Below are 25908 nucleotides of genomic sequence, written 5' to 3' on the forward strand. Positions count from 1 at the left end.
ATATAGCTGGGAGACTTGCTTTTGCTGCATTTGACCTCGATTAAACCACTTGAAGCAATTGGCATCTTCACATTTGCTCTTGAGCCAAGAGATGGTATCTTCCTGCAGAAGTTTTCAGCAAGTATTGAACTATGTATAACATCTCTGCTGATAATTTTTTGTGGCAGTAAATGTCATGATCCTGGTAGCCTCTTGTTTATGGGATCTGGGAGGCCGAGGGAAGTGCAACTATTAGAGTCTTTGAAGACGCTGGGGACTGGGATAGGACTTTGGAGATATTAAAGATAGAGTCCCACCACCAGTGCTCCCTGCTTCCCATTTCCTGCATTCTAGTTTTATTTTGTTTCTTCCCAGGAATCTGTGCCTTCAGCTTCCCCAACAGGTACTCCCAAACACAGTCTGAGAAAAACGACAAGCACGGAGGAGCCCAGGGGAACCCATTCCCAGGGGCAGTTCATGACGCCTCTTGCTGGAATGAGCCTGGGAAGCCTGAAGAGTGAGTTTGTGCCCAGTACCTCCACCAAGCAGCGAGGGCCGCAGCCCACACTGTCTGTTGGCCAAGTGTCCAGTAGTCCAGGTAAAAGAGGAGAAAAGCCGCGTAATACTGAAGGTGGGGAAATTCACAGGACTGTTCAGGAACCTGAGTGGGGGGCGCACATTGTGTTCAAGCAGATGTTAATGAAGAGATAGCATTTCTTTAACGACGATGAGATTTTGATTTTGCTTTAGAAGGTTTAAGAGTTTTCGGTGTCAATTTATCATTGGATGACTTCTACAGTAGGGTTAAATTAACAAGATACAGTGTAATTAAAGTGATTTTTAGATAGTCTATTAGGACTTTTTTCTTATAGGTGAAAATAGTTGCCACCAGCTAGTGATAGTATAAGTAGAAAGAGTCCTGCATCCTTGCAAGCCACTACCCAGACACTGTCCTTGCAAGCCACTAATTCTAAAAAGTATAAAAGAACACATTAAAAAATGTTAGCGTAAATTAGGCAACAACAGAAATGCTGTAGCACAGTGTTTAAAAGACATGAACCATCTGGTTATTGGTGTTCTTCTCTCCACTATAAGAATTAGTCATTCCAAATGAGAGCATTATTTTGGAGGCTTTTCTGGTTTTCTGTATTTTTTTTTTCCCCCTTGAGACAAGGTCTCTCACTGTTTCCCAGGCTAGAGTGCAGTGTTGTAATCATGGCTCACTGCAGCACTGACCTCCTGAACTCAAGCGATCCTCCCACCTCAGCCTCCTGAGTAGCTGGGACTACAGGCATGCGTCATCACACCCAGCTAATTTTTTTTTTTTTTTTTTTTTTTTTTTTTTTTTGCGTTTTTTGCAGAGACGGGGTTTCACCATGTTTCCCAGGCTGGGACTTAAACTCCCGAGCTCAAGTCATCCTCCTGCCTTAGCCTCCCAAAGTGCTGGGGTTACAGGCGTGAGCCCCCATGCCCGGCCTCTTTTCTGTTGTTAAATGTGTTCTGGATGAATGATGCACCCGATAAGTGGGAGCTGCTCTGAGCTGCTAGAGAGGGAGGCAGAATATGAGCTGCAAAGATCAGTCCAGTGTGTTGGGACTTTGCAAGATGCAGGACACTAGTTGAGAGAGGCTGCTGAGTGTCTTGTTACATAGATTTGAGGAATTGTTAGCTCTCTCTGGTACCTTATAGTCCTATAGGTGACAGGAAAGTGGTTTTAATTATGTTGATCATTCAACAAAATAATTTTCATCACCATAGTAGTAGTTGTGAAACACTATGTGCCAAACATTGTGGTGCATTATTTACATTAATTATTTTGTTCACATTACACTCCTGTAGGGTTTTTTTTTGTTTTGTTTTGAGACGGAGTCTCACTCTGTCGCCCAGACTGGAGTGCAGTGGTGCCATCTTGGCTCACTGCAAGCTCCACCCACTGGGTTCACGCCAGTCTCCTGCCTCAGCCTCCCGAGTAACTGGGACTACAGGCGCCTGCCACCACGCCTGGCTAATTTTTTTGTGTTTTTTAGTGGAGATGGGGTTTCACCTTGTTAGCCAGGATGGTCTCGATCTCCTGACCTCGTGATCTACCCCCATTTCACAGATGAAGAGGCAAAGGCTCGCAGAGATTGGGTAATCTGACTTGCCCAAGGTTATGTAGATAGTATTGGAAGAATTGGACTATGAATTTTGGCAGTCTGACTCCAGAACCGAATTGTAACTGAACATGATACTGTTTGCCAGTCTGTCTGCATGCACTTTTAGAGCACAGAGAGGGCTGCACCTGAGGGCCACTCAGCACATGCTGCCTACCGTCACTGATGTTATGACGTCTGTGATGACTAGGAACAAGGCCAGTCTTACATATGTATCAGTGGATGCCTTTAAGAAGTGATTTGGGGCCGGGCACGGTGGCTCAAGCCTGTAATCCCAGCACTTTGGGAGGCCGAGGTGGGCGGATCACGAGGTCAGGAGATCGAGACCATCCTGGCTAACCTGGTGAAACCCCGTCTCTACTAAAAAATACAAAAAAAAAAAAAAACTAGCCGGGCGAGGTGGCGGGCGCCTGTAGTCCCAGCTGCTCGGGAGGCTGAGGCAGGAGAATGGCGTGAACCCGGGAGGCGGAGCTTGCAGTGAGCTGAGATCCGGCCACTGCACTGCAGCCTGGGCTACAGAGCGAGACTCCGTCTCAAAAAAAAAATAAAATAAAATAAAATAAGAAGTGATTTGGGATGTTTTATAGAAAGAAGGTCTCTTTTTTAACAGTATTTCTCCTACTAATTTGCTATTTATTTATGAAATTTCACTATTAATGATATATTGTCTTGGATTAAGACAGTGGTTTTCACACTGTTCCCATATAATCCTAGGATTCCATAGCAGTACCCTAGAGCAGCAGTCCCCAACCTTTTTGGCACCAGGGACCGGTTTCATGGAAGGCAGTTTTTCCGTGGACAGGGTTGGGGATGGTTTCAGGATGAAACTGTTCCACCTCAGATCATCAGGCATTAGATTCTCATAAGGAGCACATAATCTAGATCCCTCGCTTAAAATCTAATCCCACCACTGATCTGACAGGGAGCAGAGCTCAGGTGGTAATGCTCGTTCACCTCCGTCTCACCTCCTGCTGTGAGTACCCGTCCGTGGCCTGGGGGTTTGGGACCCCTGTCCTAGAGAATCTCCAAAGCCTGCTTCATTCCCTTTCCTTACCCCCTTCTACCAGATCAACTCTACATTTATCTATTTCCTGTATTTATCAATGTAACTAACTAATACAAAACTCATTTTTTCAGTGCCCACTTAATGCCAGGTGTTATAATATTTTATTCCCTAGTATATTAACATGCTGTTAGACATGGCTCCTCCTACAGTGCTACTTACAGACTAATGAAAAGATACTGAACATTTACATATTGATAGATTATAATAAATGTTATCATGGGAAAGACAGAAGAAGAGAGAAGACTGAATTTAGATGAGATGGGAGGGCCGTGCCGCCTTTAAGGCTGTTGAGGCAGCAAAGAGCTTGGCATGTTGGGGGAAACAAAGGACAATAAGCCTGAGGCTTAGTGAGCAGGAGAGAGAATGGCTTGAAATGAGCTTGGGAAAGAAGGCAGTGGGCTTATGCAGGGCCTCGTAGGGATGTGGGGGAGTTTTACAGAAATAATTTTTTTTTTTTTTGAGACGGAGTCTTGCTCTGCCCAGGCTGGAGTGCAGTGGCACGATGTTGGCTCACTGCAACCTCTGCCTCCCGAGTTCAAGCCATTCTCCTGCCTCGGCCTTCTGAGTAGCTGGGATTTGGGCGCCCAACACCACCCCTGGCTAATTTTTATGTTTTTAGTAGAGACTGGTTTCACCATGTTGGCCAGGCTGGTCTTGAACTCCTGACCTCAGGTGATCTGCCTGCCTCAGCCTCCCAAAGTGCTGGGATTATAGGTGTGAGCCACCGCACCCGGCTTACAGAAAGAATTTTGGATTAACCATAGCCAGTAAGTGTATAAAAGAAGTGAATGTTATGGACTGTTTATTTTTTTAAGGATCACTCAGGTATTTTGTGGGGAGAATGGTTTTGTGAGGGCTAGACTGGAATTTTGTAGGTCTAATGGAGGAGAGTTCTTTTTGGTCTGGGCAAGAATGAAGGTGGTTTGGATCTGGTCGGTGGAAATGGAAGTGGTTACATGTGGCAATATTTGTTTGAAAAAAGAATTTTAGTGCTGGGAAAAGTTTGTAAACCTTTTGGTAGCATTGTGTGTAGGGAGGGATTGCATAAGGAGTTAGATTTAGTCATCAACCTCCCCCTGGTAGCCTCAGTTGTCACAGCGTGGGCATGAGACACTGAAGAACTGTGACGCGGTCTGTGCTTGGAGTGGAGGCAGGCAGGCAGGGTGTGTTGAGCACATGGAGCTTTGCATCAGGAGGTCTGGCTGCCATAGTGGAGACTCCTGGACAGCCAGTTTTCTGAGTAGTGGACAGCGGGGGGAAGCAGGTAGCTGTAAACATTTTCAAAGACAGAATGAGCTTTGCATTTTTTATTTGTTGAGGGCAACCCCTTTTCGGGTCCCCTTTTCTTCATCACTTCTCTTTCCTTGGGTGCTTGTAGAAGACCATGTCTGCCTGCTGGATTGCGTTGTCGTGGATCTCCAGGACATGGACATCTTTGCTGCAGAGAGGCATCCAAGAGAGTACTCCAAGGCACCAGAGGACAGGAGTGGAGATCTGATCTTCCCTTCCTATTCTGTGCGACAGACAGGAGGAAGCCTCTTAACCGAGCCTTGTAGGCTGAAATTGCAGGTGGAAAGGAATTTGGACAAGTGAGTGGTTTTTTTTTTTTTTTTTTGAGATGGAGTCTCACTGTGTCCCTCAGGCAGGCTGGAGTGCAATGGCACAATCTCGGTTCACTGCAACCACCACCTCCCAGGTTCAAATGATTCTCCTCAGCCTCGGCCTCCCGAGTAGCTGGGATTACAGGCACACGCCACCATGTCTGGCTAATTTTTGTATTTTTAGTAGAGATGGGGTTTCACCATATTGTGGTCTCAAACTCCTGACCTCAGGTGTTCTATCTGCCTCAGCCTCCCAAAGTGCTGGATTACAGGCATGAGCCACCATGCCCAGCCAATGTTTTGTATCTGAATAACTGTCTATGATAAGTAGAATCTTAATGCGGAAATCAGTGCTATTAAGTTTGGAAGAACTAGTTATTCACTTATTTCTTCATCTATTTAACAAATGTTTATTGAGTCCCTACTATGTGCTGAACATGAGGGCTACTATGAAAGAGAAAACTAATTCCTCTGAAGTCACTTATGTTTTGTTGAGGGATACAGGAAGTTAAGTAGATGATTCTAATTTAGTGTTTGATTTGATCTTTATTTTTTTTTTTTTGAGATGGAGTCTTGTTCTGTCGCCAGGGTGGAGTGTAGTGGCGAGATCTGGGCTCACTGCAACCTCTGCCTCCTGGGTTCAAGTGATTGTCCTTCCTCAGCTTCTCAAGTATCTGGGACTACAGGCACACTCCCCCATGCGCAGCTAATTTTTGTATTTTTAGTAGACGTGGGGTTTCGCCATGTTGGCCAGGATGGTCTTGATCTCTTGACCTTGTGATCCACCTGCCTTGTCATACCCGCCTTGGCGTATGTACATGGTGGCTTATGCCTGTAATCCCAGCACTTTGGGAGGTTGAGGCAGGCAGATCACAAGTTCAAGAGTTCGAGACCAGCCTGGCTAACGTGGTGAAATCCTGTCTCTACTAAAAATACAAAAATACAAAAATTAGCCAGGCATGGTGGCGTGCACCTATAATCCCAGCTACTTGGGAGGCTGATGTAGGAGAATTGTTTGAACCAGTGGGGCGGAGGGTGCAGTGAGCCGAGATTGAGCCGCTGCACTCCAACCTGGGCGACAGAGCAAGACTCAGTCTCAAAAAAAAAAAAAAAAAGAAAAACAGCTTTATTATTTGTATAGGGCATGATTTTGAATCTCTTTTTGGCCACTCCCTTCACAGTTCTTGGTTTGGGCAAGTCATTTAATATCACTTTTTTAGTTTCTCTCTGGATTAATGATACAACTTAGCTGTTTTCACTGGGATGTTTGTGTTTCAGTCTTACGTGTTATTCAAGTGCTCCCTGGCTGGTGTTCAGTTATGGTTGGCATGGGCTATATTTGGTTTTACTGGCTAAGCAGTCTTAAGAGGAGCTTCATTATTTAGAAATTGAACACTTTGTTTTCTTTTCAAGCAATGCTTTCCCCCCCGCAAAAAAAAAGCTTTCCTACTCAGCTTATCTAAACTTTCCCCACTCCCATCAGTGTTTCTCTGCAGATAATTGTACTCTGTTAGGCCTGATAGAAGGTGATGCTGGATGCAGGGTGTCCTGTCAGTCTCACACCGCACACACAGCAGCCCGAGATGGCACTTGGTCAGCCGTCTCCGTTTTTCTTTGTTATTGCATCATTGTCTTTTAAAACTCTGTTGTATGTTGGCTTTTCTCTGCAGACAGAGTCATTTTTTACATACCTCTGCCATTTCAAACGCTATCCCTCTCTATACTTAGAGCATAGTATCTGTAGGATTCACGATGCCCAGTTCACCCATGGGAGGTTAGAGAAAGCTTTTTAGTATTGAGATGAGGTATAGATGTGTGCCCCCTCCCCCCTTCAACTTTACTTCTGTCCATCCCAACTGAGATAATGAACCTATTCGGAGTTTATCCTAATGTCCCATCTGGGCTCAGTATGAAACACTGGTGTGTCTGCCTTTAGTTACCACTAAATCCAAAGAGTTAAAGATCTTGGCGTCTTTTCTTTGTTGCTTTCCCAACTGTAATATTTAAGCTCTTTCTGAGTCTCTTGAGGTTTTCCTTGTTAATAGATTAGTTAGTTAGCTCATGTTAGGTTTAAGGATTTCCTTTCCTTTCCTTACCTCCCTCTCTCCCCTCCTCCCTCCCTCCCTCTCTCCCTCCCTTCCCTCCCTCCCTCCCTCCCTCCCTCCTTCCTTTCCTCCCTCCCTCCCTCCCTCCCACAGGGTCTCACTCTGTCACACAGGCTGGAATACAGTGGCGCGATCACAGCTTACTGCACCCTTGACTTCCTGGGCTCAAGTGAACCCCCTGCCTCAGCCTCCTGAGTAGCTGGGACCACAGGTGCGCACCACCACGCCCAGCTGATTTTTGCATTTTTTGTAGAGATGGTGTTTCACTATGTTGTCCAGACTGGTCTCGAACTCCTGGGCTCAAGTGATCCTCCTACCTCAGCCTCCCAAAAGTGCTGGGATTATAGGTGTGAGCCACCACACCTGGCCTGGTTTGAGGATTTCCTAAATGTAAATTTTGGGAGAAAAGGGGCTTTTTATAGTTGAAGCATGCCAGTCGTATTAACTTGTTTCATTTGGAGCTACATGAAATTTTTGTCATTGGAAGTAGGAATTACCTGCTTGATAGTGTGGGTGAATACACTTTAGCCCCATTATTTGGGTGTGAGCTATGTCAATGTTAAGTTAGTGACTTGTTTGTATAAGTGATCTTTTTTCTTTTTCGTAGAGAAATAAGTCATACTGTGCCAGACATATCTATCCATGGCAATCTCTCTTCAGTCCACTGCTCTCTGGATCTGTATAAATACAAGCTGATCCGCGGCTTATTAGAGAACAACCTGGGAGAACCCATAGAGGAATTTATGCGGCCTTATGATTTACAAGATCCAAGAATTCATGTGAGTGAGATCTTATGTTCTTCTGTAACTCTCATAGTCTCAGCTGATGGTCACCCTGTGTATCTATTCCTCAAACTCACCCGGAGAAAGAAGGTGGAGCAGCAAGCAAATTAGATTTCTTGGCGTATTAACCTGTTTTTAGGTTGGCATCATCAGCTATGGATTGACGGGCATTTTCCTTTTGTAGACTGTTCTGAGTGGAGAAGTGTACACTTGCATGTGCTTCCTCATTGATATGGTGAATGTAAGTCTGGAGCTTAAAGATCCAAAAAGAAAAGAAGGTGCTGGGTCCCTAGCCAGGTATGCCTTTAATTATATTATTATACTGTTAGTAACAGTATCCAAATAATACACATGTTTTGCGTTGACATGGAGCAGAGGTTGCAGAGTGGTGGCCCGCAGGTGGAATCTCGTCTGCATTGAAAAGTTTAGATGCATTGCTCTATCAGTCAACGTCGGTTAGGTTATGCTGTAGTAACAGACAACCCCAAATTATCAGTGGTTAAAACAGTGAAGATCTTTTTCTCCCTCATACTGTGTGACCATTGTGGGGTCTCAGGCTGTTCTGCTCGTTATAGTTGCTTAGGGTGACAGAGCAGCTAGTGTTTTGATGTGCCAGAGAGGAAAATGAACTCTGGAATTGTCTTGAATGGCAATTAAATGCTTTGGCAGACTTCGTGGAGCTAAAATGTGGTCCCACACAGGGTGATGGAGTCAGGAAGTCCTGTCTTGCTGTGTGTCTGAGTAGTTACGGGGTGGGAGATGTAGAACCACTTGATGTGCGGCACTGATGCCTCGCTGGCCAACATTTTCAAAGTTAGGGTCTGGGCGCAGTGGCTCAGGCCTGGAATCCCAGCACTTATGGGAAGCCAAGGCAGGAGGATTGCTTGAGGCCAGGAATTCCAGACTGGCCTGGGCAACATAGTGAGAGACCCTGTCTCTACAAAAAATTAAAAAACTAGCTGCACATGGTGGTGCATGCCTGTAGTCCCAGCTACTGAAGAGGCTAAGGTGAGAGGATCACTTGAACCAGGAGGTTGAGGCTGCAGTGAGCCATGATCACACCACTGCACTCCAGCCTAGGCGACAGAGCTGAAACCTGGTACCCCCCCGCCGGCCCCAAAAAAAAGTTGCAGGATTTTATATAAAAGGTTTGTATTTAGCTTCTTTTGAAAAACTGGAAGCTTTGGCAATACTAGGTCCATGTTCTCACTTGGAAACATCTGGAAGCACAGTAGCAATTGCTCCCTTGAAATGGTACATATGCTTACCTAGTACTTCACTTATTTCTGTCACTGCTTTGGTGTCAATATAGATGTATGAATTCATGATTACTGGTGTTGAACTTTAAAGAGTGCGTGTCATACTTAATAACCTTTTCATTTTGATCTCTTATCAGCCCTGTAAGCTGGGCATACATCACTCCTCTTTTCCAGATAGAGTTTTTCTGGCTAGCTTAAGGTCATATGACTGGGAAAGTGGTTTGGCATTTGAAAACAGCACTTCAAGGCCAGTTATTCCCTGTTGAAGCACTCTGTCTTCTAGTTTGTCTTTCTGTTGAAAGTCCACCATGGTCCGTACCTAACTTAGCTGATGAGAGCATTGGTTACTGAAAGTGTGGTCCCAGATTGGTGGTCTTGTGAACCAGCAATTTTATTCTTTCCTTTTCTTTTCTTTTTATTTATTTTTTTTTTTTGAGACAGAATCTCTCTCTGTTGCCCAGGCTGGACTGCAGTGGTGCCATCTCGGCTCACTGCAACCTCCACATCCCTGGCTCAAGTGATCCTCCCACCTCAGCCCCCACAAGAAAGCGGGACTACAGGCGTGAACCACCTCACCCAGCAATTTTTTGTGATGATTGGCTATGCCCTTAGTTTTTCTCAATATGGAATAATTCTGCATGTATTGTCATAATGGTACTGAGTAATTACGAATTCCTCCTTGCAGCTTTCTCTGTTATAAAAAAAGATGGTTCCAAATGCATTTCCTCTTGGTAGATTAGTTGAATTATTCTCCATGTAAAGAGCATTATTTGTTCCCAGTACACTATAACAGTTTTACATAAACAGTTGGACAGACACTGTAGAGTGAAACATGCAGGCAAGCTAGAAGCTGACAGATGAAGGCCCGAGGGACCTTTGACATTCTTTGGGAATATACAGACTTCTTAGACTTCTGGTGGGTCGTGGGAATGATAACAGATCAAGAATATGTTAAACATGTGGTATTGTTACTTGTCATGCGTTTCCTATGAGCAAGATCATCTTTTTGGAACTGGAAAAGTAAGATCCAAGGCACAGTGACACTAACTCCATTTCAAGGAGTCTATTAACAAAATCAACAAAAAAAACTCAGAATGAAGGTTATTCTCCTTATGGGACTTAGATATATTTTTGATTTTGCTTTTGTTATCTTGAACTTACATACTTTTGTAAAATGGAAGAGTTGTGTTTCACATTTTGCCTGCTTTCTTTTCTCTCTCTTAGATTTGACTTCAAGAAATGTAAACTGCTCTATGAAAGTTTCTCCAACCAAACCAAGTCCATTAACTTGGTTTCCCATTCCATGATGGCTTTTGACACCCGTTATGCTGGGCAGAAGACGAGCCCTGGCATGACGAACGTGTTCAGCTGTATCTTTCAGCCTGCTAAGAACAGCAGCACCACCCAAGGATCCATTCAGATTGAGCTACATTTCAGGTAGCAGGTCCAGACCCTTCTCTGCCTTTCTCTATGGAGACATTCCCTTTTGGGTCAAGTCTTTTTTGGCTTTAGAACATCAAAAAACCAAGGAATCGTTAGAAAGATAAACAGATAATGGCTTCATCAGTGCAGTGTACTGTGTAGTAACGTATTATTCCTATAATCTTGCAGTTTCATTTATTGGCCAAAAGATGTCTCTGTTGCCTTTAAAAATAAAGTAGTTCAGAATTGAGCCTGAAAATCAGTCTCCTTGTGAACTATAGACTGTTTTAATTTGTAAAATGGCTTGGAGAAGGAAGAAATTATGCTGGTTTAAGGAAAAAAGTAAAAAGACTTTTGGTCTTTACAAATAATGGAAGGGAAGGTGGGCTTGACTTGAATTACCCGTTTATTCCAGTCTTACGGACTCATTATCCATGTATACATAGTTTTTACCGTTTTGAATTAGGTTATATTTTTTCTTTCTGGTATTATGGGAGGCAGTGTTGTATATGGAAAGAACATATATTTTGGAATCAGACAGATCTGGGCTGAAAACCTTGCTCTCTCACTGTCTAGCTATGTGTCTTCAGACAAGTTGTTTAGCCCCTTTGAGCCTCAACTTCCTCTTACATAAAATAGAAAATTACCTCTACCCACCACATGGGGTAGAGGTAATAATTAAAGTAATTCTGGCATATTGCTTGGCACAGTTGGCAGCTGTCATTGTTATTGCTGATATAACGTGTTATTTTATGATACACCATTTGCTGATGTTATGGCTGAACATAGACCTTAAAACTGAAAAATTAAGCCTGATCTAAAGAAGTCTTTCAATGAAAACCCAAAAAGGAGACTTTCCCTTCTGTTAGTGCTTCATGTCATCAGACATGTTGTTAAGTATAAACCACTAAGTAAAAAGATTGTGAAAAACTTTGTGGTTAAGCAAAAAACAGAACAAAAAGTCATCAGGATTATTCTTACATGTTTCTGTATGCCTGACATTTCAGTGTGCTGTTCAGAATTCCCCAGGGTTTAGGTTGTGTTTCGTTTTTCGAGAGAGGTCATGATTTCTTCATATGCCTTTAGGAAGTCTAGCAGAGTAGACATTTATACTTTTGTGTGAACTTTAAAAAATTCGGGAGTAGGAATCCTAATTGCCCCTTATTGGGCCTTGCCATGAGCCAGGCGCTTTAGCTGCCCTTAGTGAAATCCTGACAAGTCTGCAAAGGGGGTGACTCCTTCATTTTGCAGTTTCCATGTTAGAAACTTGGAGAAGGGTTAGTTCACTCTTCTAAGGTCACACAGCTAGTAGGTCAGGAAATCAGAGGTCAAACCTGGGTCTGTGATGTTAAAGCCAATGACGTTTCCAACAGATTTCTCGTCATTGGGCTGATTGCAGTCATGTGATAAGATGGTTGCATTTTGCAGTTCATTTGGTTGAACTTTGAACAAGAGGCTGGCATCTATTTGGTCCATCTGGAGAAACATTTCTTTTTTTTTTTTTTTTTTTTTTTTTTTTTGAGACGTAATCTCACTCTGTTGCCCAGGCTGGAATGCAGTGGCACGATCTCCGCTCACTGCAACCTCCGCCTCCCAGGTTCAAGCAATTCTCCTGCCTCAGCCTCCTAAGTAGCTGGGACCACAGGCGCCTGCCACCATGCCTGGCTAGTTTTTGGATTTTTAGTAGAAACAGGATTTCACCATATTGGCCAGGCGGCTGTCAAACTCCTGACCTTGTGATCTGCCTGCCTCGGCCTCCCAAAGTGCTGGGATTACAAGTGTGAGCCACCACACGCAGCCGGGAAACATTTGTTTTTGAGTTTACTTTATTATTATTAATCTGGCTTCCTAGACTGTCAGGTAGTTGTCTCCTTCTTACCATATTTTTAATATACAGGGGGCCTGGAAATATTTATGTATTATAGGTGTATAATTTATTGGAGTCAAATAATAAAGCCTTACCTTGGCTCTTACTAACAGAAATACTATTGTTAGCGAGAGGAGTGAAATGTTCTTTTGATGGGAATTTTTGAACGCCTTTCGTGTCTGAAGAAGAATTACTCTTCTGTTGGGATCTTGTGTGTCAAATATAAATCACTTCACAGTGTTTAAAGGCTTGAAATATTTTCCAGAAAAGGGATCCAACACACTGTGACTTTCCAGTTAAATACAGAACTCTGACAATCTGTGTTCAAAATGGGGTGGAAACATTTTACTGAGGGCAACATTTTTTCTCCGTTACAAAAGAGTAGAGTGTTTCTGTGAAAAATGCTGTGTCTGTAAGAAGGAGCCATGCATCATGATGCCCTTTTACTGGAGGCAGTGAGCCAGGTTTAGGAGAAATGGGAGAGCAGAGACACCAGCCTTAGAAATATTTCCAAGTTAGGTTTTCCCAAATAGGAGTACCTTTTAGAGCAGGGAACCAGGTACATGTAGTAGCTAGAACCCTAGAGTCTCTTTTGGGCTTACGGAACCAAGTTCAACCCAGAAAACCCCATTGAAGTGCTCCAGCCCCTGTTTCTCTTGTCCTGCTCATCTGAGGCCTATCCATTAGTAGGCCGGGCCTGCATCATGGTTTGAGGTCAGGCCTGAGAGTCCCCCTTGGGTTTTCACTTCAAATACAGACTTTGGAGTAATGGCAACTTGTCCCCCGGCCCCCACCCCAACTCTACCTCTAGGTTGCTTAGGGGACATTTATCCCTGGTAAATGTCATCTTACTTGTTCTCCTCTGGCCAAGAGATCTGGGCCGTCAGGTCAGTTTCAGCTAGAGAAACAATCTAGTTTATACCAAGTATGTATAAACTTGGTATTATTTATAAAGAAGTGATCCTAGATGTCGAAGAAGGAGTGCCTCATTGATCTTCTTGAAATAGCCCATAGGGAAAGAAAGTGACATTTATCAAATATCTGCTGTGTGCTTGGTGCTCTATTTCTTATCATATTAATATTCTTCATTTTATAAGTGGGAAGACGGGCTGAGCGAAGGTAGGTGACTTTCTTAAGATAACACAGCTCGTAAATGGCAGTATTTAAGTCTGCGTCTCTGACTTCAAAGCCTGTGCTCTTTACCATGCCAGAGTTTCTTGACCTTAGCACTATTGACGTTTTAGGTCAGATAATTCCTTATTATGGGGCTGTCCTGTACATTGTGGGATAGTTAACAGCATCCCTGACCTCTACCTATACTACATACTAATAACAACCCCCTCTAGTTGCAATTGCAATTAAAATGTGAATAAAAAATGTCTCCAAGGGCCAGGTGCAGTGGCCCACACCTGTAATCCTAGCACTTTGGGAGGCTGAGGCGGGAGGATCACTTGATCCCAGGAGTTTCAAGTTACAGTGAGCTATGATTGTGCCACTGAATTCCAGTCTGGACAACAGAGTGTGACCCTGTCTCTGGAAAAGAAAAAAAAAAAAGAAATAATGTCTTCAGGGGAGCAAAACCATCTGATTGAGAACCTCTGAGCTATGCTATCTATGCTGCTTTCTTATAAAATGTTCCTTGTTTAAAAATATGATTAACTTATTACACTGAATGTGTTATTAAACCAGTAATACACTGAAAGTGTTGTTCAACCATTGTTCAAAGTTTACTGATACTCTAAGCAGACAGTTTAGAAAATACTGGAATACCACCTGCCAAAACCGAGCAGTACATTTGCAGGTTATTGAAATACCATGTTTCTTTTTTCCTATTTAGTTTCTCCTGTCTTCTTTTTATAGATCTACCAAGGATTCCTCCTGCTTTACAGTAGTTCTCAACAATCTCCGTGTGTTTCTCATATTTGACTGGCTACTGTTAGTCCATGATTTTCTCCACACTCCCAGTGATATTAAGAAACAAAATCACGTTACTCCTTCTCGCCACCATAACTCTAGCAGCGAATCTGCTATAGTTCCCAAAACTGTGAAGAGTGGAGTAGTTACCAAGCGGTCTTCCCTTCCTGTGTCCAATGAAAGGCACCTGGAGGTCAAGGTCAATGTAACAGGTGATTATATGTCGGTGTGATTCATTGGTGCTTAGTTTGGATGTTAGACTCAGTATCTGTGTTACAGGATGATTTCTCTTTTGCCTCCCATTTTTCACATGAGCACTTACACATTTGCCTCTTTTACAGACCTGAAAGCATCAGAGGTCTTGGCCTCTATTTTCAGGTGGGAGCTGCCTGGCCCACTGAAGGCTGTGGGGTTGCTTGTCCCTGCCCCCTGCCTGCCTAGTGCTTATGCCTGGCCCGAGCACCCGCCTGGCAGCGGTCTTTTTTTTCCCAGTGTACGGTCTGTCTTCAATTTGCTGTTTGATCTTTAGGGCCCTAGCAGATGTGGTTTGTGGAGTTTAGGCAAGTTTAGTATGTGAAAACCTCAGTTTTGAAGATAAGTAAGTGGGGGGATTTTTATTTTCATTACAAAAAGAATGTTTTTCTTTGTATAGATGGATTTACGATGGCTTTTGTTGACTAGCGAACTCATCTAGTGTATCTGTATGTATTTGTGTATTTATTGTTACGTTTCTGATACCTGTACCTGCTTCTCAATGATTCTGATGAAGCTGGCTAGCACAATGCGTTTTACATGAGTTCAGTTACAAAAGCTTAATCTATATATGGTTTTTGATAAAAATACAGTGTAAAGCAGAGTGAATTTACTATTAAATATATACAAATAACTTGAAAACTTACCGATTTCAAAAATCTCGACATTAAATTGGTCTACGTTCTTTGTAAACAACCTTGTAAATAGCTACTTAGATACATAGTGCCTGGCCAACATTAGTACCTGAGTCTTCTTCCTGGAATTTTCAATCAGGTCATCACTTAGAGAAAGGATGATTTGGTGAACTGCTGAATATCTCCTAGGCCTCCCAGGAGGACTGGGGTGCAGTTTCTCTATCTAGTTTAGAAATATTCTAAAGAGTGAAATCACATCCCAGTCTTTCCTGCTGCTGCAGGGCTCTGTTGGCTTAGCTGCACATGGCCAGATGCAGAATATTGGTTCAGGATGACAGTGTTAGTAAATGTCAGCAGACATTTTGCAGAACAAACCTTACTGGTTCATGTTGTAGCCTGGTGGAAATGGGCTGCCTCGTTTGCAACAGCCTCTGGTGTTTTCTAGCTTCCCAGCTCTGGCTTGATTGACAATGTTGTCCTTTCCAGGCACGGAGTTTGTGGTCGTTGAAGATGTGTCCTGCTTTGACACCAATGCCATTATTCTGAAAGGCACCACAGTGCTCACCTATAAGCCCCGGTTTGTTGATCGCCCCTTTTCAGGAAGTTTGTTTGGCATCGAGGTAAGAAGTCTATGTGTTGATCACAGCACTGCATGTTGGCTCACGAGAAAAGCATCTGGAAGATAATTTTACCTCTTAAACTTTCATTAGGGGAAGTAATTCATGGAATTGGAAGACCCTTGTCCTCTTCTCCTGTTTGTTTTCTCCCCAAATCTCCCTGGCTATTCTAATGCATGAATTCAGTCTCCCTGTGTTAGGCTATAAATATGCAGAGGGCATTTGTCTCTTTCTCTTACACCCTTTCTTCCTCAAGAAGTTCAAGGAGACTTCTTCAGTCCCTACTGCCCTATGAGGCCCCTTGTCGTGCTCTCTCGTTCTGCAGACCTCATGCATGAAGGTGAGGCTGTGGTTCTCATTTCCCCTGCATCCCCCTCCTCACCTGGAGTGCAGCCCTGTGAAGAGCTAGGGCTTTGGGAAGGGAAACCTATTTATACAAAGTGCTAAGGATCTTATATGTTATCCTTTCAGGAAGACCTGATCTATAAAAGGGCAGCTCTGCAGAGTCCTGCCTGGCTGAAAGGAGCGCATGGATAATAGTGGTGCTTTAGGCTCTCATGTCATCTCATGAAGAAGATAATTTGTGCTGGAGTGGCCTTTGTAGCTCGAAAATGCCATTATGCAATATTAGGCCAAAAGTGCTTTGTCTCTTGTTAAGCCATGCAGTGTGGAGACAGAAGGGGAACCGTGGCAAGTTCTTGTTTCTGTCAGATGTTTGTACTTGACTCATGTCAGCTCACGTTCCCCATGCCATACTGTTAGCATATTGGTCAGGGTTCCTTTTGCTTTATGATTAGACTTTTCATGCCCTTTTCTTTCCAGTGGTATTGCTCAAAGTTTGAACGAATAAAACTTATTTTCACTGTTAGGAGTATGTGGTTTATGGTTTTGAGACAAACAGTGGAATAAGGCCTGTAGGGACTCTACTTCTTGACCACTTGTTTCTCTCTTGTAAAGAAACCTCCATTTGAGAGGAAGGATTTGCATGCTGGTGTGATGTGAGTTGATCATGAAATTGCAATTCATCTGCCTTCCAAGCCACCACAATACTAGCTTTGAATGGAGAATCTTGGTGATTGATTAATGAACTGTCAGGTACAATTGGGTTTTGTGTAGCAGAAACCCCTGAAGGAAAAAGGAAAATGAAACTTTTCTGCTCTAAAGTCTTAGGACAACTACATGGCAAAATATTTGAGATTGCTGGAAACTCCTTTCAGTCCTGCCTTTTAGACAGCACAATTGGGTCTGAATTTTAAGACCAGCTTGATAAATCATTGGGGGAGAATTTATAGCTTATGAATTTTGAATTTTGAATATGGCAAAGGACCTTGGTGTCACATGTTTTTCAACAGCACTAGGGTGTGCCCCAGAAAGGTGGTGGAGGGGGTGAAGGGGTAAGAAGGACCCAAGTGATGGCTGTTTTCTTTCCTCTGCGCTCTTCCTGAGCATGCAAAATAATTTGGTCCTAGAATTGGAGTCCTTTCTCCCTCTCTCCCTTCTTTCTCTCTCCCAATGAATGTATTTATTTTTTAACCTTTTATTATAGAACATTTCAAATATATACAAAGTAAACAGAATAATATCATGAACTCCATATGTACCTATCACCCAGCTTTAATAATGTATTTATTTTTAATTATGAAAATATCATGGGGAGGGGAAATAACCTATCAAAAATCGTATATGATTTCTGTGGACATTTTGGTGTGTTTCTTTCCTTCAAGTCGGGGAGTAACATTATTTTGGGTTGTATTTTCACACAGTCTGTGTTGTAACTGTCTTCTTACAATCTGTGTGGTCTTTTTTGTCATTTTTTAAATGGCTGCAAATACTCCATTGAGTAGATATGATATAACCTTGGCTGCTCTTAATTTTTTTTAACTATTAAATAATGGTTTAGTGAATCTTTTTTTTTTTTTTGCTAGTTCCTAGAGAGAAGTAGGATTATTGGATCAAAGGGTGTGAGATTCGTAAGGCTTTTGGGATGTATTGCTAAACTGCCTTTTCCTCTGGGTGAACCACTGCCTGTGCTCTCGGCAGCGGTGGGGGGCCTCACTCTTCACAGTATTTATTTCAGCAGTTGTTACAGGTCTTGGGATAACACATGGCCGACGGCTTCTGAGTTAGCCTCTTTGTGCTGATAGTTGGACCCTTCCTCAATCAGACATTAATTCTCGCCATATTGCATTTCATTCTCTAGGTGTTTTCATGCCGACTGGGGAATGAGCAAGATACAGCTCTTTCAATTGTGGATCCCGTACAAATTCAAGTGGAGTTGGTGGGGAATTCTTCTTATCAAAATAGTTCAGGATTGATGGATGCATTCAATAGTGAAGATTTCCCACCTGTCCTGGAGGTAATGATGCAAAATCTGTGTAATATGTTGATACGCTCTCAAACAGTTTCCTCTGCAGGCGTACTTACTTACTCTGAGCCCAACAACCTCTTTTTTTTTTTTTGAGATGGGGTGTCGCTCTGTCGCCCGGGCTGGAGTGCAGTGGCGCAATCTCGGCTCACTGCAGGTTCACGCCATTCTCCTGCCTCAGCTCCCGAGTAACTGGGACTACAGGCACCCGCCACCACGCCTGGCTAATTTTTTGTATTTTTAGTAGAGACGGGGTTTCACCGTGTTAGCCAGGATGGTCTCTATCTCCTGTCCTCGTGATCTGCCCGTGTCGGCCTCCCAAAGTGCTGGGATTACAGGTGTGAGCCACCGCACCTGGCCCCAACAACCTCTTAGTTATTTTAGCACATACAGAATAAATATGACATTGTTTCTGTCCTAGAAGATCCTACAGTCTTGGGGAGGATGAAAGTCCTGAGTTGTCTTGTAGAATATAGAAGCTTATAGAAAGCAGAACTCAGCATAGGTAGGAATCTTGAGTGAGACTCCACGTAAGGTGGATTTGGGAGGAAGGGTAGGATGTAGATAATCAGAGAGGAGGAGGGAGAGCATTCCAAATGAATAACCTAAATTGAGTGGAAGCAGACGGTCTAACTAGAGCAAAGAACTGTGTAGGGAAGTAAGGAGGATTCGAGGTGAAGCAAGGGAAGGCAGGCTTGAGAATTGGGCATTTGATTTCCTTGGTTGAATGGAGATAATTAATCAATCCATTTGAACCATAGGAGGTTAAAAAAGAAAAGCCATTCTGATATTTATGTATTTATTTATTTAGTTTTTTGAGATGGAGCCTCGCTGTGTCGCCCAGGCTGTAGTGCAGTGGTGCGATCTCGGCTCACTGCAAGCTCCACCTCCTGGGTTCACGCCATTCTCCTGCCTCAGCCTCCCAAGTAGCTGGGACTACAGGTGCCCGCCACCATGCCTGACTAATTTTTTGTATTTTTAGTAGAGACGGAGTTTCACCTTGTTAGCCAGGATGGTCTCGATCTCCTGACCTCAGAATCGCCCACCTTGGCCTCCCAAAGTGCTGGGATTACAGGCGTGAGCCACCATGCCCGGCCGGACTTTTTTTTTCCTCCCGGAAAAAAAAAAAATTAGTTAATAAAACACCATTTTCAGACATTGAGACAGCCATCCAGAGTGCTCATTTGTGCACTAGTCTGGTTTTGGTGTCTGCACTGCCTGTACCAGAGGTAGCTGTACTGTTCATTTCTCAGTAAGACTGGATTTCAGGAAGTAGTGGCAAACTTGACTCATTTAAGCTATGTTTGAATAAAGAAGAGATAAATTTTGTTGATTGGTCATTTTGTTTGAGAGATTTAAAAAATTAAATAGATCCATGCAAAAGGGATTAAGAAATGTTGCTGATAGGTGCTCCTTTCTCCCCCAGAGCCATCTTTGGTCCTCTGCTTTAATGATTAATATACTTGTATGAAAATCATCCTGCTGAAATACTAATTGCTCTAGTAATTATCCTAGCTTAGTATTTTTTACGTGGTGCAGTTTTGTGACCATTTGACCTCATAGTTGAGACATATTACCTTATGGTTATTAGTGCTTAATTTCAAGACCTTTGCAATCTTTTAAATGAGAAATTTGGTGCAGTATCTGTTGGACTTTTAGAACTTGAAATAGGAATTACATCTGTAAGTGATATGGATGCAAAACCACTGCAGCTTTAAAAAATTGCTACCTTTTTTACATTTTGTTAGATTCAGTTACAAGCCCTGGATATCAGACTTTCCTATAATGATGTTCAGCTGTTTCTTGCCATTGCAAAATCCATCCCAGAGCAAGCTAATGCTGCAGTGCCAGACTCAGTGGCCCTGGCGTCAGACTCTGTTGAAAGTTACCTTCCAGGTGCATCTCGCGTTGGAGAGGAAATCAGAGAAGGGACAAGACACACGTTAGATCCTGTCTTGGGTAGGTGTTTAACTATAAAACCCACTCAGTCTTGCTAATTACACTTCTTCTTTTTGACTCTTAAAATTTTCTTTTGCACAATTAAATTGTTCATAGTTTAATTGTATGTCATTAAGTATAACTGTAAGTCCTAAGTATGACTCTCTCATTTTTTAAAATTTAAAAACCAACAAAACATCCCTAACCAACTACTCCACTATTTTTCCTCTTTCCTGGATAATGCCAAAGTTGAGTTTTAAGCTTTGAGAGTTCTCCTCTGAAGTTATATGAGTAACACTAAGTTTTATTTTTAAACTTTTATTATTAATTTATTGGTTTATTTTGAGACAGGGTCTTGCTCTGTCACCCAGGTTGGAGAGCAGTGGTGTGATCATAGCTCATTGCAGCCTCAAACTCCTGGGCCCAAGCTATCTTCCCTCCTCAGCCTCCTGAGTAGCTGGGAGGGACTACAGGTGTGTGCCACCATGCCTCACTAATTTTTAATATTTTTTTGTAGAGACGGGGTCTTGCTATTTTTCCCAGGCTGGTCTTGAGTTCCTGATCTCAAGTAGTCCCCCTACCTTAGCCTCCCAAAGTGTTGGGATTACAGGTGTGAACCACTGTGCCCACCCCTAATTTTAAGCTGTTTACAGGGGAAAATGTAGGGGCCAGATGGGAAATAGACCTTTCCCCCCAGTTCCTGGCAAGGACATCACTTTAAAAACACAGTCAATATGAGGAAAAGACTCAAAGATTTCAGGGTACACTTGATTGAACTCTCCAATTAGGAGTCCAGTTTTGCTTAGCGAAATGAAATGTTTTAGTCACAGGTTTTTGAATTTCTTTTCTTTTTTTCTAAAATTAGTTTGTAGATTAATTTACATAAAATTATTTATGAAAATTATATGCTATTTGTTTCCTAGAGTTACAGCTGGCTAGGCTGCAGGAGCTGGGATTCAGCATGGATGATTGTCGCAAAGCTCTTTTGGTGTGTCAAGGTAATTTGAACAGGATTCTGTTACCCATTGTTTATCTTGATGATATGCTTCCTTCCCATTTCCTCTCTTGCTGCCACAAGGCGACTTAGAGAGCTGAGTGTGTTTGGAGGACCCTTTATGTGTTTTCTCTGGACTGCATATCATCTTAGGTCAGTAATAATGACGTCGTCCAGGCTGGAGTGCAGTGGCGCCATCTCAGCTCACTGCAGCCTCTGCCTACCCAGTTCAAGCCATTCTCCTGCCTCAGCCTCCTGAGGACCTGGGGTTATAGGCATGCACCACCACACCTAGGTAATTTTTGTATTTTTAGTATAGATGGGGGTTTCACCATGTTAGCCAGACTAGTCTCGAACTTCTGACCTCAAGTGATCCGCCCACCTTGGCCTGCCAAAGTGCTGGGATGACAGGCAGCAGTCTTTTATAGTGGATAAGAATTTGGGCTCTGAGGCCGGATGCAGTGGCTCATGCCTGTAATCCCAACACTCTGGGAGGCAGAGGCAGACGGATCGCCTGAGGTCAGGAGTTTGAAACCAGTCTGGCCAATATGGTGAAATCCCGTCTCTACCAAAAGTACAAAAAAAAAAAGAAATTAGCTGCGCATGGTGGTGCACACCTGTAGTCCCAGCTACTCAGGAGGCTGAGGCAGGAGAATCGCTTGAACCGGGGAGGCGAAGGTTACAGTGAGCCAAGATCATGCCCCTGCACTACAGCCTAGGCAACAGAGTGAGACTGTCTCAAAAAAATAAAGGGCTCTGGAGCTGACTGACTGGGTTCAGATCCTTACTCTCTGCCACTACTTATTAATGACTTCGGGAAGTGGCTTTGACCTCTGTGAACCAGTGCTTCCTTATCTGTGGAAAGAAGATAAGAGGCTGCCTCCCTCAGAGATTTGATGTAAGTAAATTACTATATGCAAAGCACTAAGAAAGTGCTAGCACATAGTAAGTGCTCTATAAATGTTAGCCACTGTTACTAGTGGTCATACTAATGGTGGTGATACTGATAATTATGACCATTTATTGAGGTCCTGTATGCCTATCTTTGTGTTGTCTTGTTGCATCCTCTTCATAGCCCTTGGAGGCAGACATTATTATTCCCACTTGAGATGAGGAAACCAGCTCAGACTGGAACTGCTTAAGTAAACTTGTTTGAGGTCACATTTTAGTCCCCTATGATGGGCTTAAAGCCAGGTCTACCTGCCTCCTAAATCTGTGTTCTTTCTACTCCATCTCACTTGCTTTCTATCTCTATGTTTCCCTTTCTCTTCAAAAAGAGAAATACAGCACAGGCTGCATTTCCTTCCATCTTTTTTCTCCCTTTTTTTAAGAGACAAGGTCTCACTGTGTTGCCCAGGCTGGAATGCAATCATAGCTATGCTGTAATCATAGCTCACTGCAGCCTCCAGCTCCTGGGCTCAAGCAATCTTCCTGCCTCAGCCTCCTTTCCAGTCTTTACACTTGTGTGTACTTTCTCTCTTTCTACTTCTCTTTTTTTTTTTTTTTTTTTTTTTTTTTTGAGACAGACTCTCGCTCTGTTGCCCAGGCTGGAGTATGGTGGCGCCATCTCGGCTCACTGCAACCTCTGCCTCCCAGGTTCAAGTGATACTCCTACCTCTGTCTTCCAAGTAACTGGGATTACAGGCGCCTGCCATCACGCCCAGCTAATTTTTGTATTTTCAGTAGAGACGGGGTTTCACTTTTTTGAACAGGCTGGTCTCAAACTCCTGACCTTGTGATCCGCCCGCCTCGGCCTCCCAAAGTGTTGGGATTACCGTGAGCCACTGCACCCGGCCTCTTTCTACTTCTCTACCTACTGTGGACAGTATATCCAACACACACACATGCACACATTAAATTTTTAATGTACTGATAGATTCTGTTGCTAATACAATTTTATAGTCTTTTAAAAATATTTTATTGAATTATGATTGTAATTTTGTTATGATATACTTAATATATCAACAGCATCTTCCCATGTCATTGAAATTATTTATCAACAGTGATCTTTTTACATTGACTCTAAGGATGTAGTATAATTTACTTAATCGTTCTTCACTTGTTATTCATTCAATATTATACACACTTATATATAGTAAACATTTTTTGGTGTGAACTTTTGTCTGTGCCTTTTAATGTATCCTTGGTAGAGAGATCTATATTTTAAATACCGGACCAAAAGGTATAGATATATTTTTTCAGGCTCTTTACTTGACTTCTTTCTTTTTTATTTTTCAATTTTAATTTTTTAAAATTTTCTTGGGGCTCTTGAGTTGACAAATCTTTTTCTAAAAAAAATTGTATCTGGGTTAAATTCCAGCCAATCTATTTGTGAAAAGGCTTGTTTCATGACATACTCTTTTACATTAGCTTACCTTTTGGATTCTGAAAAAAATGAAGGTAGACCTAGTTCTCATGTGTTCCATGGTTTTGTTTTACTCAGTCATCATTAGTTTTTGGTTTAATTAATTTTATACCCCTTAATGTTTACTTTTCCTGTGCTTTTTACTCTTTCTTTAACAATTGGAGCACCTTTTTTTTTTTTTTTTTTTTTTTTTATTAAAGTTCTGAGAACCTTTTGGAATTTTTTTTTTTAAATTTTAATTTTAGATACAGGGTTTTGCTCTGTTGCCCAGGCTGGAGTGTAGTGGTGGCGTGATGATCATGGCTCACTCTAGCTTCAAACTCCTAGGCTCAAATGATCCTTCCACCTAAGTCTCCTGAGTAGCTGGGACTACAGGATGTGCTACCATAACTAGCTAATTTTTAGATTTTTTTTGTAGAGATGGGATCTTGCTATGTTGCCCAGGCTGGTCTCAAATTTCTGACCTAAAGTTATCTTCTCACCTAAACCTCCCAAAGCATTGGGATTATAGGCATTAGCCACTGTGCTCGGCCTCTTTTTTGTTATTATTATTATTATTTTTTTTTTGAGGCATAGTTTCACTCTTGTTGCCCAAGCTGGAGTGCAATGGTGCAATCTTGGCTCCCTGCAGCCTCCGCCTCCTGGATGTGAGCGATTCTCCTGTCTCAGCCTCCCGAGTAGCTGAGATTACGGCCACATGCCACCACGCCCGGCTAGTTTTTTGTGTTTTTATTAGAAACGGGGTTTCACCATGTTAGCCAGGCTGGTCTCGAACTCCTGACCTCAGGTGATCTGCCCGCCTTGGCCTCCCAAGGTGCTGGGATTACAGGCGTGAGCCACCATGCCCAGCCTCTCTTTGGTAATTTTTATTCCTTTTTTTTTTTTTTTTTTTGAGATGGAGTCTCGCTCTGTTGCCAGCCTGGGGTGCAGTGGCACAATCTTGGCTCACTGCAACCTCTGCCTCCCGGGTTCAAGCGATTCTCCTGCCTCAGCTACTCTCCTGAGTAGCTGGCATTACAGGCACGTGCCACCATGCCCAGATAATTTTTGTTATTTTTAGTAGAGACAGGATTTCACCATGTTGGCCAGGATGGTCTCGATCTCCTGACCTCATGTTCCGTCCACCTCGGCCTCCCAAAGTGCTGGGATTACAGTCATGAGCCACTGCACCCGACCGGTAATTTTTATTTCTTTAGTAGATAAAACTTAATTCCATCAGTAATGAATATGATAATAGCAACTAATGTTTATCTGTAATGTAGATAATAGCAGATAATGTTTATTACATGCCAGGCTTCACTCTGAGAACTTTCCATGTACTCATTCTTCCCTCTTCCTGTCAGTCCTTTTAAGTGGGTGTTGTAGGGCACAAAGAGATCAAATAACTTGCCCAAGAGCCAGCAGCTGGTAAGGGCGGAACAGGACCTGAAGCCGGGCCATCTTGCTCTGGAGCCCATGCCCTCAGCTACTTACACTGTCCCTGGTACTGGCCTCTGGTGACTTACAAGTATGGGGTGGCATTACTTCTCTTTTCTTTTTTGGGAGGAGGGAGACTTCAGCAACCTGGTTGTATTCAAGAGGTGATTAGTAATGGTTACATATTACACACATGCAGTTCTCGCATTGCTCTGTGTTCTCAAGGCATTTGCGTTTGGTTGAGAAGGCACAGTATACACAAAGTAAGATATTTGAGAACAATTACAAAGCAGTACATCAATATATTTGCAAAACTACATAGTGAAGATTAAGTACTTAGGTACCAAGTGGCACCGTGTCTGGATCCTCTCCTGTCCTCTTCTCTCCTCTCCTTCAACAGATGGCATGGTAGAGAGGGATGGCTTCCTGGAGGCATTTTGGGCCAAATCATGAAAGGTGTGGTAAATTTGAGTGGAAGGTGTGCAACAAAGTGTTTGCTTAAAAGCAGGATTACTATTATGCTGGGATTCCTTCCCACCCCCCACCCCTACCCCCCCACCCTCCTTTTTTATTAAGTCCAAGAATACTTCTGGGATGAAGGCTCTCCTGGCTTCCCAGTAGGTCTCTAGAGAATTTTATTTCTCTGTTTCCTCTGTGAGTGGCCAGGGTAGCTGTGGAAGCTGGTAGAACTGATCACTTCTTAATTTCTTTGAAGGCCAATTGAAAAAGGCAGCAAGTTGGTTGTTTAAGAATGCGGAACCTCTGAAGTCTCTTTCCTTGGCCTCCACCAGCCGAGATGGCCCAGGGGCTGTGGCAGCGCCATTGATCTCTGGCGTGGAGATCAAAGCTGAGAGTGTGTGCATCTGTTTCATCGATGACTGCATGGATTGTGATGTTCCGCTCGCTGAACTCACCTTTTCCCGTGAGTGTCGTCCTGTTTTTCAGATTCATCTTGAATATTTTCAGTCATTGCTGAATTATTTGGGGCCTTTTTTTTTAATGTTATTCATACTCTACTTAGTCATTTGGGTGAAATTTAGATAATAGTTTTACATATGTTTTTCATTATGTATATTTTAAAGCAACTTTTATTTGCCATATGTGACCTTCAGCCTATAGCTTGGGAATAGGAATGGTCTTTGATAAAATTTCCATTGTATTAACATCTCTAGCTAAAT

At 42.8% G+C, this 25908-nt stretch overlaps 1 protein-coding gene across 6 annotated transcripts in view; it reads left to right on the forward strand.

The window, feature by feature from the left end:
• VPS13D (vacuolar protein sorting 13 homolog D) overlaps positions 1-25908 on the forward strand; it is a 282995-nt gene that overhangs the window by 75414 nt on the left and 181673 nt on the right. For all 6 annotated transcript variants that reach the window (XM_050787581.1, XM_050787591.1, XM_050787600.1 and 3 more), the window contains 11 exons: positions 355-577; positions 4577-4787; positions 7512-7683; positions 7871-7983; positions 10170-10382; positions 14095-14360; positions 15522-15655; positions 17853-18008; positions 19766-19976; positions 20879-20953; positions 25446-25652. In XM_050787581.1, the coding sequence (XP_050643538.1) occupies positions 355-577; positions 4577-4787; positions 7512-7683; positions 7871-7983; positions 10170-10382; positions 14095-14360; positions 15522-15655; positions 17853-18008; positions 19766-19976; positions 20879-20953; positions 25446-25652 (1981 nt within the window). The remainder of the gene's footprint in view (positions 1-354; positions 578-4576; positions 4788-7511; positions 7684-7870; positions 7984-10169; positions 10383-14094; positions 14361-15521; positions 15656-17852; positions 18009-19765; positions 19977-20878; positions 20954-25445; positions 25653-25908) is intronic.

Source organism: Macaca thibetana, chromosome 1 (assembly GCF_024542745.1).
Source record: "Macaca thibetana thibetana isolate TM-01 chromosome 1, ASM2454274v1, whole genome shotgun sequence".
NCBI classification, from domain to species: domain Eukaryota; kingdom Metazoa; phylum Chordata; class Mammalia; order Primates; family Cercopithecidae; genus Macaca; species Macaca thibetana.